Source organism: Rhincodon typus, chromosome 5 (assembly GCF_021869965.1).
Source record: "Rhincodon typus isolate 14 chromosome 5, sRhiTyp1.1, whole genome shotgun sequence".
Lineage (NCBI taxonomy): Eukaryota > Metazoa > Chordata > Chondrichthyes > Orectolobiformes > Rhincodontidae > Rhincodon > Rhincodon typus.
In genome coordinates, this window is record NC_063336.1 from 21,234,144 (window position 1) to 21,248,747 (window position 14,604).

The window sequence follows — 14,604 nt, forward strand, 5'->3', positions numbered from 1 at the left end:
AAGACTTTCCACATCAAGCAGATGTTCACCTGCACATCTGCCAATGTGGTATACTGCATCCGCTGTACCCGGTGTGGCTTCCTCTACATCGGGGAAACCAAGCGGAGGCTCGGGGACCGCTTTGCAGAACACCTACGCTCGGTTTGCAATAAACAACTGCACCTCCCAGTCGCGAACCATTTCAACTCCCCCTCCCATTCCTCAGACGACATGTCCATCCTGGGCCTCCTGCAGTACCACAACGATGCCAGCCGAAGGTTGCAGGAACAACAACTCATATTCCGCTTGGGAACCCTGCAGCCCAATGGTATCAATGTGGATTTCACAAGCTTCAAAATCTCCCCTCCCCCAGCCGCATCCCAAAACCAGTCCAGCTCGTCCCTGCCTCCCTAACCTGTTCTTCCTCCCACCTATCCCCCCCTCCCACCTCAAGCCGCACCTCCATCTCCTACCGACTAACCTCATCCCGCCCCCTTGACCTGTCCGTCCTCCCTGGACTGACCTATCCCCTCCCTAACTCCCCACCTACACTCACCTTTACTGGCTCCATCCCCGCCTCTTCGACCTGTTTGTTTCCTCTCCACCTATCCTCTCCTCTATCCATCTTCTATCCGCCTCCCACTCTCTCCCTATTTATTTCAGAACCCCCTTCCCCTCTCCCTTTTCTGAAGAAGGGTCTAGGCCCGAAACGTCAGCCTCTCTGCTCCTATGATGCTGCTTGGGCTGCTGTGTTCATCCAGCCCTGCACCTTGTTGTCTTGGATTCTCCAGCATCTGCAGTTCCTACTATCTCCTTCCATATGCTATTTGTCACCCCAAATCCAAGATAATATTCACAATCTGCTTTCCTTGTCAGCTATCTCCATGTCTAACCTCATCTTTATCTCCAAGGTTCCTAATCACATTGCTCAATTATCACCTCTCTCCTAAATTTCCCAATTACATTTCCTCAGAGGACCAAAACTTCCCTAGTAAAGTCGGTAATGACAACTTCTGTGACTGCAGACATGTGCTCCACTGTCTTGACCTTGACCTACATGCCATTGCATAATCTTTGATCATTCCTTCCACCTCTATATCTCTTGCTGCCTGTTGTCCTCAATGGGATATTCTTGTTTTGTTCCATCTATTTGCCCCCACAGGTCCAGCACATCTCTAGCGATAGTTTACACTCGCACCTCCCTATATTCATCTTCTCCAAACTCTAAGATTCCGTTTTGGACACCTTCACTTCATTATTTCCCTGTTGCCTTGATAATTATGCACAGATACATGGTCGCTTTCCAGGTGAACACCATCAACAACTAGATATACATCCTGCCACCAACATGAATTTGACAACTGATCTCTATGTTACCAAACTGCTTATCTGAGCATATTCTCCAACAAACTATGGTGAAATGAAAGTGAAATTTTTTTGGCGCAGACAGATGGCCTTTACTATTTCACCAAACTCTGCCCAACTCTAGGCTACGTGCTTGCTTGTCCTGGTAAAACCTGGTAATATTGTCATCCTATCTATTGTTGAGTTGGATTTCAAACTCCATATTCATCAGTGGTTTCTCATTTATTCCCACATTTTCTCCAAAAATATATTCCTGTGCTATCTATCTTTCACAGCGTAAATTACCTGTGTGTGTTCTCATATGTTTCTTCAGCTGAGCAGCATCCATGAATTTACGATGACAGTGCACACATTCAGGCATGGATTGACCTAACAAACAGGAAATGCAAAAATTCAGCATTATAAAACAACACATTTTACAAACCTATTGCTGTAGACTTACAGGGGCCTCTGCTAGTGACTCAAGTTTTTACAATTCACAGCAATGACTTAGATGAGGGAAGCAAAGACACATTGGCTAGATTTGTAGATTACTCCAAGGCAGGAAGGAATGTCTGTTCTGAAGGAGACATATAGGAGTTGCAGATGAATATAGATAGGTTGAGTGAATGGACAAAAATCTGGCAGATGGGTATAATGAGGGAAAATACAAAGTTATTCACATTAGCAGGAAGAATGAAAAAGCAGAGAACTAATAAAATGGAGAATGACTGCGGAATTCAATGTTCAGCTGGATCTAGCTGTTCCCATGTACGTGTCATGAAAGGTTAGCATGCAAGTACAGCCAATAATCAAGAAGGGTAATGGGATGCTATCTTTTATTACAAAAGGAATTGTACATAAAAGACTGCTACACTTCAGTTATTCAACTGTGGGAAGGTCCTGTGGCACAATGGTAGTATGTCTACCTCTGGGCGAGGAGGTCTGGCTTGAAGCCCCAGATGTGTCATGTCCTAACAGGTTGTTTAAAAAAAACACAAATTTACCAGTGATAGCCCTTTAAACAGAGTATAAAGGTATACTTTGGTCCATTAAGGGGCAAATAACTCACAGCTTCTAATAAAATAACTTGGTTTGCCTGGATTTTCCAAGTGTATGAAGAGACACTTGTTCCTTTGAGGGACTGTCAACTAGTTAATTTAGTTCACTCATTTTCAAAGAAGTATAAAGAACGTTTATTGACACTGGCATTGCTTGCAAAGTTAGACGCTATAAATATGCAAGTCTCAATTCATGAATAAAACCAAGTAAAGACTGACTTCTGATTTCCACATTCGCCAACTGAGTGCCAGAAGCTCAGCAGGGCCAGAAATTGGAGGACATCAAATTACTGTGAATGGCAAAAGGAGAAACAGTGACACAAGGAATAACTTTTGTAAACAGCAGGTGGTTAAGTCTGGTGCCTGAAAGATTTGATTGCGGTCATCGAAAGGGAATTTGTTAATTATCTAAAAGCTAAGGGATTGTATCGAGTTGAGTTGCTCTCACAAAATCTTGGCACAGATACGTTAGGCCAAATGACCTCCTTCTGTCCTATAATCATTCAACTACTCCATGAAATAACTTCCTTTATTAAAATTTAATGAAGGTATTAACTCAAATAGTTAAATATATTGAAAATTCATACCCTAATTCACCAACAGTAATTTCTTCTCTATAAAGAACATCTCATCAAGGACTGTGAAATGTATAACAAATGTATAACTGTAGTGCGGCAGACATTGTAAATCTGGCACAGGAGTGTAATGGAAATTACTTGCATTAGTCCTTTCACAAATGAGCATTTCTTATGGCTATCTTTTATAGTATTATGGCTTATATTACTAGCTACAGTTCCAGAAATCTCTGTAATAACATCAGTGTTTCTGGCAGTAGTAAACAGCATGCACAGATTTTAAAATAGCCAGGAGAGGAGAACTTCTCTTAAGGACATTTTGATCTTATGATATGTGAATGGCAAAGAAAAGGAAAACTAACTGCAAAATAAGCAGAACTCTTATGATGCCAGACCTGACCACCAAATTTATGTAACAGTGGTTACGGATCAGCAACATTTATTTTTAAGTAGATATAGAAACATATAAAATAGAAGTAGGTTATTCAGCCGTTTAAACCCACTTACTATTCAATATGATCATGGCTGAACATCCAACTCAGTCACTGTTCCCACTTTCTTCCCATATCCTTTGATCCCTTTAGCCTTAAGAACTATATCTAACTCTTTCTTGAAAACATACATTGTTTTGGCCTCAACCACTTTCTGTGGGAGAGAATTCCACAGTCTCATCACACTCTGGCTGAAGAAATTTCTCCTCATCTCAGTCCTAAATGGCCGACCCAATATCCTTAAACTGTGATCCCTGGTTTTAGACTCTTCAGTTATCAGGAACATACATCCTGTCTTTACCCTGTCTAGTCCTGTTAGAGCTTTACAGGTTCTATGAGATTCTTCTTCATTCTTCTAAACTCCAATGAATATATTCCTAACAGATCCAGTCTTCATACGTCAGTGCTGCTATCCCAGGAATCAGTCTGGTAAACTTTCACTGCACTCCCTCTATAGCAAGACCATTTTGCCTCAGATAAGGAAACCAAAACTGCACACAATACTCCAGGTGTGGACTCACCAAGGTACTACATAATTATATAAGTCCAACAGAAGTCAATTTGTATCCCAAATAGATGCGTTTCTGAATCTCAGCCCATGATCTAATTCATGTTGTGAATCATATACTGGACTTGAAACAAAACTGTACAATATTATACTAGCTGCAGCAAGATATCCTCGCCACTGTACCCAAATCCTCTCATGATGAAGGTCAACATATCGTTTGACTTCTTCACTGCCTGCTGCATAAATTGAGATGCAGGATATGTACTAAGAGAATAAAGTCATAAGATTCCAGAGTTTTGAAAAATAACAATAAAAATTTACTATACAGTGTTAGAAAAGTTATATAATCTACATTTACTAACATCCAGCATTAACATGTGGTTAGAATGGGTAACAGACTGTGATTGAGTACCCCACAGAGCACATCAATTAGCAAATGTAACCAAAACAGATCCTGTGGATTTCTTAACAATTCCTTTTCCTCTGCCCCAATATTGTTAATACAGTGGGTCACCAAATTATTGATAAACTTCACAAGGGATTACAATTCTTTACTTTTGCTCATCTAGCCTTGAAACTCCCTCTCAAGAATTGCTCAGCTTTGGACTGCCCCAACAACTGTTCCCATTCTGGTCAATAACCTTCCTTGCTGGGATCTACCCTGGACTCTGAAATTGCACTCTAGTAATCATCCACAAGAATAATTCCAACTTTTCACCGAATGCTGGCTTTACCAAGCTAAAGCTGCCCCTGAATATTTTTTTCCTGAGCTTTGATCTTACTCAATTGCATCCAGTAAATACTACTTGTGGACCTTTCAACTTTCAGCTGAACTGAACTATTAGTAGTACACAGCTTCTTCTGAGCCTCCACAATTTCCAGGATGTTACCGAGTCCTCCTATACAGAGCCATTCAATTGCTCAAGGATGTCCTTTAGTCCTCATTACACGAAATCCACATAGTTCAGCTACCTTTAGCAGTGTTGTTTACAGCTGTGCTGAGTGACTTCTTGAAAACATTGTCATAAGCCCCTCCCCTTTGTTGGGCAGAATTACCACCAAACAACTTTTGGAACTAACTGTTCAATAAGTGTTAGCAGCGATAGAATGCTGGCTTGCTCAGTACAACAAGTAGATACCATAGAGGATTTCATCACAGCACCAAATGTAAGAATACTACATTGTAGAAGAATAAATGAACTTAGTGATTCATGTATGAATCTACAAGGCTCAAACCAATTCTTTTTTCTGATCTCCACCAATCCTACAATCCTTTAAAATCTTTGAACTTCTTCAGTTCTGAACTTTTACAGATATCTAATTGTTGTAAGTCTATCACAGGAGGCTATCCCTTCAGCTGCTCATGATTTAAATTCTGAATTTGTTCCTTAAGTCATGTGTCCCTCTAACTTGCATACCTCCTTTGAGATGTTCCTTAAGATCTACCTCTAGTCCTGTTTTTGGTATCTACCTTATCAGTTCTATGTGGCTCCTTTTTCTGTTAACTTTGTTTGATAAGCTTCCTGTGCCTTGGGAAATTTTAAGAAGAAACTCTTACATTTATAGAGCATCTTGTGTGACCTCAGGATATCATAAAGCCCATCGAAATGAATGAACCACTTTTTATTTTGGTGTGGCATAGAAAATATAGCAGTTAGATGCAGAAGCATTCTCCCAGAAAAAGCAATGAGGTAATGACCAGATTATAGGGTAAATACTGGTCAGGATACCAAGGATAACACTGCTATTCTTTAAAATAGTGCCATGAAACCCAACTGGTTTGCCAATGTCCTTTAGGAAAGGAAATCTGCCATCCTTACTTGATCTGGCTTACATATGACTCCAGACCCACAGCAATGTGGTTCGGAATGGACAATAAATGCTAGCCTAACCAACGACACCCACAACCTCCGAATGAATTTTTAAAAAAATCTTCTATGTCCATTTGTTGGCGCTGACTGAGTGCATGATTAATATCGCATCTTTGACATTGCTCTTTTACTGCAAAACAGTGTCACTCTAGGTTTTTATGCTCAGGTATCTGGAGTGGGACTTGAACATTTGCCCTTCTGATTCAAAAGCAGAAATGTGATCAACTAAGCTGTAGTTGATACTGCACAATATTAAAGGCATGACATAAAATACAAGTGCTGTCGTTGTGATGAAAATTCTTGCAATACTCACAGCTACCCAATCCAGGGATCATCAAAAGCAACGTTTCAGCCATTTCTAATGGTTATACTATGACTTTTTTTAACATCAATAGCTCCCAGTTCAACTGTGTTTTGAATTTCTAAAGAGCTGGAACATTGTCAGTTTTTTGAGACTGATAATTAAAACAAATAAGCCATATTTAAGGGGGTAAATGGCCTCGTGGTATTATCACCAGACTATTACTTCAGAGACCCAGGCAATATTCTGGGGTCCTGGGTTCAAATCCAGCCATGGTAGATGGTGGAATTTGAATTCAATAAAAATTGGAATTAAGAATCTAATGATGACCATGAAACCATTGTTGGAAAAATCCATCTGGTTGACTTTGAACTGCCCACTGGGAAATTAGGGAATGGGAAATAAATGCCGGCCTAGCCAGCAATGCCCATTCATCCTATGAATGAATTAAAAAGAAGTTATACCTGTATGGACTCTGTAATGGCTCTTCAGTTGTCTCCTCTGAGTAAAAAACTTCCCACACTGGTCACAATTAAAAGCTTTCTTTCCTAAAAATGGAAAAGAAAAATCACTTTAGTGAAGGTTGTCTGGAGACATAGAAAACAGAATGACCATTTTGTAAATGCATAACTCGTGGGGATGGAAGGACTGTCATATGAGGGGAGGTTGGCTCGAGTGGGCCTGTTTAAACTACAGTTTAGAAGGATGAGAGGGGATCTGATTGCAACATTGTAAAATTCGAAAATGCTAGTTTTCTGTGTCATCGCCCTATTTCAGGGTAACGGTTGAAAATTGTGTTTACAATATTGCACAAGAAATAGAACAAAGACAAGCAATGAAGGAGCTTGGACAAAAAGAATACAGTAGAATTTTGCAGCTTCCCAACAACTTCAACAGACAAAATGGAATGGTCAGCAAACAGATCATGAAACACTATTTCGTAATATAAGAATGCTGGCCTTGTAATAAGATGCGTACACAAGATTTACAGCAACTTACAAGAAGATAACTACTCTGATCATTTGTTAGCTTAAAACAAACTGAACAAGTTGATACCTTCCTGGTCCATCTGGCTCAGTATTATAACACAAAGTACATTTATCGACTGAGCCAAAGCTTTATTACCAAATAAGCACATTCTCCAGTCCATCATGTCATTGGAATGTCAGTATACCATAACTGAACAGACACTTGAGAGAGATAAACTTTCAGGGTTTGGCAGTATAGAATGGACGAAAGGGACTGATTGATTTTTTTTTATAGAGAGTCGGCATGAACTCAGTGAGCCAAATGGTCTCCTGCTCAGTTGTAATCACATTATTACTGCACTTGATTTTAAGGGTCATGGATCAAATCACTATTATGCAGTGCACCATAATGGTAGTTTACCTATTAATGGTAATGACCTTTTTCTAACTTAAATTATGCTTAAAAAGACAAGCTGCAGTGCAATTACCTGTGTGCAGACTCATGTGCTCCAACAGAGAATGCTTGGTGGTCAATGCCTTCCCACAAACTGTGCAGTGATAAGGACGCTCCCCTGTGTGCATTCGCTCATGAACCTGCAGCGTGTGCTTCTGTGAAAATCCTTTACCACATTCAAAACACTTAAAAGGACGTTCACCTACCATGAAAAATATTTAAAAGTGAATATTTAAGTACCAAATTTGTATCCAACCCTATGACAAATAATTATGAGAAGCTATATTTACCCCTCTCCTTCCTTAAGTACATAAGAACAGGAGTAAGTCATTCAATCCCTTAAGTCGTAATGTCATGAAACAGTTCAGACTGTGGAAATTTGACACACGCTTCCTCGAAAAGCTGTTGTTGCAATTAAAGATCAATTAAAACTGTCAACATTTGAGATTTACTTTTATAAATTCATTCATGGTATGTGGACGTCACTGGCTAGGCTGCCATTAGATCACGGCTGATCTGTATCTTGAAACCATTCTCTGCATTTATTTTCTGTCTCGATATCCTTAACTAGCAAAAATTCGTCAATTTAAGGGCAGGCAATGGCTTTGTGGTATTATTGCTAGATTATAAATCTAGATCCCAGATAGTATTCTGGGAACGAGTCTTAAAATCTACCTATGGCAGATGGTAGAATCTGAATTCAATAAAAAAAAAACCTGGAATTAAGAGTCCAATGATAATCATAAAACCAATGTTAATTACTGAAAAAACTCACCCGGTTCACTGATTTCCTTTAGTGAAGGAAACTGTCACATCCTTACATGTGACTCCAGACTCCCTCTGGGCAGTAAAGTATGGGCAATAAATGGCAGCCTAGCCAGTGACGTCCACATACCATGAATGAATTTATAAAAGTAAATCTCAAATGTTGACACTTTTAATTGATCTTTAATTGCAACAACAGCTTTTCGAGGAAGCATGTGTCAAACTTCCACAGTCTGAACTGTTTCATGACATTACCACTCAGTTCTATTTCTAATTTTAAAGTCATACCTTCTTGCTTGGTCTATCTTGCTGGAGAAATTGGCTCATTGTCTACTCTTATCACCCCTTACTTAATCATCTTAAATATCTCAATTAGATGATCCAACTGTTTTCTATCTTTAAGGAAGTGGAGCAACCTGTTTAGGGACTCTGATGATATGTCACAACGAGAATCCTTAACCATTTTTCTCTCCATAAATGCTGCCAAATCTGCTGAGTATTTCCAAAAGTTTCTGTTTTTATATCCCATAATAGGGTGCAATTCCACAAGTGATTCCACAAGTCATGGTAACCCTTGAAATGGTTAAGCTTCATACCAGAGCTGCCAGCAAAGTCAAAGCGAAATGATTTGGGCTGAGTGATACAAAACATGGCAATGGTGAACAGTTGTCTTGGACACTGCAAGAAGATTTACTGTGGAGTTCCCCAGAAATCAGCATGACGAATACTGCTTTCATTTATATAAATAAATGACCTTAATGCTGAAACTCAGGGATTTGAGGAGCGTGCATATACAAATTGTGGGAAGTATAGCAGGCAAGCTGAAAAAGTTGTTAATAGTCATACGGAATGCTGAGCTTTAAAATAGAGACAGGACAATTGCACTGAAATTATACTGAACGTTTCAATCACTGGTTTGGTCTCTTTTCACTTCCAAGGAATGATAATATGGGAACATCACCGCCTGCAAATTCCCCTTTAAGCCAGTCACCACCCTGACTTGGAAATGCATCAGTGTTCCTTCAGTGTGGCTGGGTCAAAATCCTGAAACTTCCACCCAAAAAACACTGTAAGGGCAGGCTGCAGCAGTTCAAAACGCAGTTTACCATCAGCTTAAGGATCATTAGGAAAGGCAATAAGTGAAGGGAAATTGGCATAGTGGTAAAGTCACTGAACTAGTAATCTGAGGCCCAGTCCACTGCCCTGGGGACACAGGTCCAAATCCTACCACAGCTGTTGGAAGAATTTAAATTTAATTTAATTTTATTATTAATTTTGAAAATTCAAGCTCATCTCAGGAACAGCTACCATCAATTGTCAAAAAAGCTCATGTGGTTCACTAATTTCTTTAGGGAAGGAAATCTGGTGTCCTTACCCAGTCTGTTCTACATGCAACTTCAAACCTGCAGCACTATGGTTGACTCTTAACTGCCTTCTGAAAAAGCCTAGCAATCTACTGAATTCAGGGGCAATCAGGCATGGATAACAAATGATGGCTTTTGCCAGTGATGCTCCCAGTCGATTTACAGAATAAATTTGAAAAATGTTGGTACTTAACGGTGATGCTCATACACAAGAACAAATTTGAAAAATTTCATCTCTCCAGCAATCTATTCTATCAGACTTTTCTTATAGCTTTTCCTTTTGTACTGCCCCAAATTTCCCTGGTTTTGTATCTGCTCAAAGTCTGTTACATCTCAAACCTTTGAAAAAAAGTAAATTGTAGGGCTATGGAGTAAAGATGGAGGAGCAGTACTAAGTCAGTCGGTCTTGCAGAGATCTGGCATGAATAAGATGGAACCAAATGGCTTCCTTCCATGCTGCAATCATTCTATGATGCAAGGCCATTGACCTTTAGCACAGTCCTTTCCAGACCTGACCTGAGTTTTAAATCCTGAGATTCAACTGTGTTAAATTTTTTGAAATATCTAACATCCAAAGCAACATGGTGCACAGACAACAAACAAAATAATCAGTAATTCCTTTTTGTAAATTGGTTAAGGGATAAATATTGGCAAAATACTAAACAAAAAACCTCTTGATCTTATGTGCAGCACATGCTGCTCCCTGTAATACTGGAGATTGTGCCTGTAACGGATGTGACCTTTCATTAGATTGACAGCTGCTGATATGTTATTGGCACTTCACCAAGGTTGGAAGGAGGTAGCAGGAAATGACTGATTTTAAGGAAGAAAGCAAAGCAGAACATGCAATGCAGAACAGGTGCCAGCAATAGCAACTTCACATTTCTGTACTCTCTTACAAATATGATCTTTATAAGGTTGTTATTTTTTAGCAATAAAATTGAGGAATGAAGGGAGTCATGTGACCAGTTCTATCAATGTCAGGCCTGGATGTTAAAGATGAGAGGGGCCCAGGTTGTTTTACTAGGAAGAAGGTGTAAGTTGTTAACTCTGCGGGCACCGTGAAAATAGCTGTGATCATAGAATCATAGAATCCCTACAGTGTGGAAATAGGCCCTTCGGCCCAACAAGTCCACACTGAACCTCAGAGCATCCCACCCAGACCTATAATCCCCTAATCTACACCTCCCTGAACACTACGGGCAATTTAGCATGGCCAATCACCTAACCTGCACATCTTTGGACTGTGGGAGGAAACCAGAGGCTGCACCTGGAGGAAACCCACGCAGACACGGGGAGAATGTGCAAACTCCACACAGACAGTCACCCGAGGCTGCAATTGAATCTGGGTCCCGGGCGCTGTGAGGCATCACGATGAACAGATTCCAAGTCCAACGAACAGGTTGAAATGGTCTCATTGTAAGCTCTTGTATTTTAAACTGATTGTATGATTCCAAGATACAATAAATTTTGGGGGGGGGGTCTAAGGATAACTAATTGGCATTTCAACCTGGAATCAAGACCCACAGGGTTCATGTTGTCACAGAGATAGGTTCTGAGACATGAAAGATGCAGATATTCATTATAAAATCAAATTACAAAGTCTTCTTAAAGGTATCCCTGAATTTCAGACAGCTCAGTCTGACAGAGTTAGCAAGAGAAAATAGAAGAGCCAAGTTGCTACGGTTCACTGTACATGAAATCAGCATAGGGGCTTGTGCGTGAGTTGAGAAGACCAACACCATAAGGATCTGAAATGGGGCTGGAACATTCACCTAGCCTGAGCTAGAGAGAGAAACTCCAGAAGACCCTTGCCGTGAAAGATATTTCTAGGGTTAAAGGTTTCTGGGCTGGGAAAGAAAAGAAATGAAAGCAACTCTCAAGAGCTCGTACTTTAGGCTAGTTCTAGGAAAACTGAATGTCCATTTGAGGGACATTATAATGTATACTCATCGAGTAAAGTTTTTGATCATGTTCAAAGCAAAAGAAGAGCTTTAGTTGCTTAATTTACAAAGGCGCCTGCAAATATATTGTTTAATCAATGATGTTTTAGTTTGTTGCAGTAAAAATGGTAAAACTTGAAATCTTGTTGTGTGATATTTTAAGTTGGCCACAGAATTCAAATTTCTTTAAATTATTGGTGACTGGAGAGATCAAAGAGACAATTTGAAACACATACTATCATCCTTTCCTCTGCCCATGTTCCTCCACTTTGACAATTCTAGCTCTTTTATTAAAGGCTGGTCTTAACATCACATTATGTCAGATCAGATTTCATATGATCTTTATATCCCTTTTCTCTGGTTATCATAACTGTTATGGCTGCAAGTTCCAAATAGTCTACTTGTATTATGATTCTCAGAATAGTACACCTGATAATTATATTTTACAGAATTAACATACCTCTAAAATTTAAATAATTCAGATAAAATAATTGAAGTAACAGAAAACTGGAAACTTAGTGTCTAAAAGTAAAACAAATTGAGATGTAACACCAATTAAATTGACATTGGGGAAAAAAGGTAGCTTGTATTATAAAGGCTATCCATCTAAAATTACATTTTTATAACCAGGGATGTTCGTGCACTTGTTTGAAGGTTGACTTCCAAATCTCATGAAAGCTCATCAGGGTCTTCATTATTATATGTTACCAATATACTCAACCTTGCTTAAAGTCTGAAATATAGAACAATATAGAAGGTTTCATATTTAGTAGCACTGGAAAGAGGGAGCTGTTGGATTTATCAGTTGCAGGAGGGGTGGGAACAGCTTAGATTTTATATCATTGGTGATATTTCAATTGTACAGTAACACAGGATAGCAGCAGACCCTGAGATGTGGCAGCACTGCTGATGGTCCAGTAGACAGAAACGTGGAATTTATCAGCCCAAAGAGTAGGTGTCACAGTCTTATGCTTTTAATACAGAAAAATATGGAAAGAGAAGACAGTGCTTTCCCATTGTTTATTTAAGAACAGTTTAATGGTGTGAAATATAGCAAATAAAAAATGGCCATTTTAATAAGCATAAATTGCAAATATATGCAATCATTAGTAAAGACAAAGTTGTATACTGAAAAATATCTTTATAATATTGAAAAGTTCACATTTCCATGTTGAGTATGGAAGTAGGGTGTTGGGGAAAGGATATCTTAGCCTTTCTATTACTGCCCTATCATGTGGATTACCCGTTTCAAAGATCCCCCAAACACAAACTAAAAACACTGTTCATTGCTCACCTGTGTGTGTCCTTCGATGTATGGACAAGAAGTGGTGATTTTTAAACACTTTGTCACAGTCTTCACATCTAGCCTCCACATCTGGATACTTTCTCTTCCTCCCTCGCTTCTTCACTTCCTCCTGTTCCTCCTCTACTGTGCCAAGCTTGTACCCCATTAACTTAATAGGCCTCTGAATTCTACGGTTGCTATAACGGCTACGACTCACCACTGCTAATTTGTGTTCATTACCTTCTGCCTGAGAAGCTGCATCAGCATCAAAACAGGTTTCTGGTTCTGACACCTTATAACTTTGTCTCCCTTCACTGATCACCTTACTGCTAGTTCTACTGTGAGATTCCTCTGTAGGTTCTTCCAGTGTGCTTGCATGTTCTTGTGGGTCAGTTGGGGTCCCACTGTCAACTTCAGCCCTTTCTGTTTGCAGCTGTTCACATTTCCGGGGCCTTCCCCTTTTGCGCTTCGGCTTCGAGGGTTGATCATTATCAACATTGGGATCCACAACTACCACTTTAATTCCATTGGAAGCCAATGATACCTTAACATGTAAATTGTTGTCCTGATAGTCTGAGTATGCTTTGATTAAATCATTCACTTTCAGAATCTCAGCAGTGGTCACAATATGCTCAATGGACTTTTCAGTGACATTCAGACGACCAGTGTATATGAATTCCAGCACAGCACTGAAGGTATCTGCAGCCATTCCATTGAGCATGTAGATAGCTTGATCTTGCTGGCTTTCATCAGCAAACATCAGAGAGAAATATTCACTGCTGGCAGCAAGCAGTGCTTTGTGTGCTTTGAAGTGAACATCTTCAGCAATTAAAGTGATGTCACACAAGAAATTTCTTTTTCTTTGTTCTTCAAAGTTAGTTAAAACAGTATCTTTGTGAGTCTTAGATTGAATGATGAGAGACGATGCAGGTGGAACAGCAGGCAATGTCTCATCCATCTCGATGACACTCAGTCAAACATACCTACTAATGAAAGAAAATGCAAATAATAAGTATTTTTATTCAGCAGTACAGATCCCAAATGCCATTTGCATGTTTTGGTGGTAACTATATGGGCACTATAATACTTCCTGCAAGTCAGCTTAGATATTTTAGTATTTATATTACTCTTGTTTCATCACTTTAGTGTAATCACCAACTGTTCATTTCAGCATTTTTCACAGTTTAACATGTTTTCTCCAGATACAATGTCAAGTTTGGAACAGCAAAATCTACAATTTTAGTGCTGGGTACTTTTCACAATCTAAAATTTCAGTTAGACATAGAAATGTCACTAAATATTGTGCTTTCATGAAATTCTAGTGATGATAAGGAATATAAGTCATGTGTTCTTCAGTAATTCAGAGGTTGACCAACAACAGTGCCAAACTCCAGTTATAAATGTTAAGATAATGTAAAAAGCTTCCTATTTAATGTGTTATAAACATATATCGACATCCCCTTGTCGAGATCCCTTAAACACTAGAACCAGATAACTTCTAATTGCATTGTTCCATCCCTTCATGATTTTAAATGTCTAATACAATATTCCTTCATCCTATGTTCTAATGAAAACAGACCAATCTATTATTTCAGAGATAGTAGGAACTGCAGGTGCTGGAGAATCTGAGATAACAAGGTGTAGAGCTGGATGAACACAGCAGGCCAAGCAGCATCAGAGGAGCAGGAAGGCTGA

The 14,604-nt window shown here is 39.3% G+C and overlaps 1 protein-coding gene across 1 annotated transcript in view; it reads right to left on the bottom strand.

The window, feature by feature from the left end:
- Positions 1-13,896, bottom strand: part of zbtb24 (zinc finger and BTB domain containing 24) — a 15,050-nt gene extending 1,154 nt beyond the window's left edge. The window contains exons 1-4 of the mRNA XM_048596688.1: positions 12,919-13,896; positions 7,587-7,754; positions 6,595-6,678; positions 1,630-1,713 (exon numbers count right to left, since the gene is read on the bottom strand). Coding sequence (XP_048452645.1) covers positions 1,630-1,713; positions 6,595-6,678; positions 7,587-7,754; positions 12,919-13,867 — 1,285 coding nt within the window. The 5' untranslated portion in view covers positions 13,868-13,896. The remainder of the gene's footprint in view (positions 1-1,629; positions 1,714-6,594; positions 6,679-7,586; positions 7,755-12,918) is intronic.
- Between the last annotated feature and the right edge of the window lie 708 nt (positions 13,897-14,604).